The sequence below is a fragment of the Morone saxatilis genome, unplaced genomic scaffold (assembly GCF_004916995.1).
Source record: "Morone saxatilis isolate NCDOM2014 unplaced genomic scaffold, NCSU_SB_2.0 Contig17, whole genome shotgun sequence".
In the NCBI taxonomy this organism is placed as follows: domain Eukaryota; kingdom Metazoa; phylum Chordata; class Actinopteri; family Moronidae; genus Morone; species Morone saxatilis.
The window spans coordinates 21,447,626-21,449,054 of NW_023339729.1; the positions used below are offsets into that span (position 1 = coordinate 21,447,626).

The window sequence follows — 1,429 nt, forward strand, 5'->3', positions numbered from 1 at the left end:
AGGTGCCAGTTAGTGCCATTACTGTTATAAGGGCTAACACCTGGGCTTTTCCCACTATGACAAGTCAAAATGTTTGCTCTGAAAATGGCCTGGTCTTCTCAGGTCAGTCCCTCAGCTTTATGTAAGTCAAACAGGAGTGCGCTACGCCAAGTCTACAAAGCACGACAAAACACACACACAAAACTATGTGTACATGGGCTGTCCACATACTTTTGGCCGTGTAGGGCAGCAGCAGCCTTTCTGAGTGCGCCTGTGCAGAGAAGCAGCACGTCTTACTCTGACAGAGAGTCAAACTGGCCTATTTAGTCTCCTGCACGACCACATGCAGCCGTGCACCCCTGCCATCAGTGGGGACCCCTACCACCAGGTATAATTTGGATGCATGTAACATACATTATACACATACAATACGACATACCTACAAACAGGAGCTGAGGTGATAACCAGCTAGTTTACATCCTGAGACCAAACTCAGAGCATCGCCCCCCCACCCCAAAAAAAAAGCTGCACAAAACTGATTGAGATTGCAACTGCGTGCTCCAGCGACTGTGACTATCCCCCACAGCCACATACAGTGCAGCAGGGCAGGTGTTTAAACCCACCACTGCTGTGAAACCAGACAGAAACAGTCCGTTTTATCGGCTTGTAGCTTTTAGGTTTAACACCGAGGCTAGCTCTCACCTGACAGGTTGCGTTTCTTGCCCCTGCTGTCGCCATTTTTGTCGTTGATCCTCAGCGTCTCCGTGAGTCCGTCTCTGTCCTTGTTCTTCTCTGCGCTGGCGGCCTTCGTGTCCCTCTCGCTGTCCTCCTTCTCCTTCTCTTTCTCCTCTCCGAGACCTGACGACTGCGAGTCCGCCATCTTCGTCCGACGGTCTCATCTGCTGCCTGGGAGACTGACAACTGCGTCACATGATCTGACGTCATCGCGCACCGCAGTTCCGCCGGATCGCCGGCAGGTGGCGCCAAAACGTCCGTTTCAAGCTCAAGATGTTTATTCAGATGAGGTATTACTTTAATGGTCCCACAATGGGGAAATTCCAATATGACAGCGGCAGAGTGGATAGAGAAAAAAAAAAGGGTTTTTTACTATTCTATTATTAGTAATATTGTGTTTTTTTGTTACTTATTGTATTTACTATTGTATTTTAATGCGTTGTATCAGGGTGGACAGCAAAGAAAGAATTCCATTGCACAGGGAGGAAAACTTGCTTTCTCTTGTTGCATAGTGACAATTGCAACTTATTTATTATATTATATTTATGCAATTGTTTGTCAATAACAATGTGCAATAATCAACGGACAATTAATTTACTTGGAAATCTATTGCCCATGGTGCAAACTGCCTGCTAGTATTTGTGTTATTGCGTTATCTCTTGTACAGTGTTTATATTATATTAATTATATTATTTTCATAACTCTATTGTTTTTA

General features: G+C 45.2%; 1 protein-coding gene across 1 annotated transcript in view; it reads right to left on the minus strand.

Annotated features, from left to right (window-relative positions):
• Nucleotides 1-904, minus strand: part of LOC118326724 (transmembrane anterior posterior transformation protein 1 homolog) — a 9,883-nt gene extending 8,979 nt beyond the window's left edge. The window contains exon 1 of the mRNA XM_035659768.1: nucleotides 682-904. Within this exon, the coding sequence (XP_035515661.1) occupies nucleotides 682-859 (178 nt within the window). The 5' untranslated portion in view covers nucleotides 860-904. The remainder of the gene's footprint in view (nucleotides 1-681) is intronic.
• Nucleotides 905-1,429: the final 525 nt, after the last annotated feature.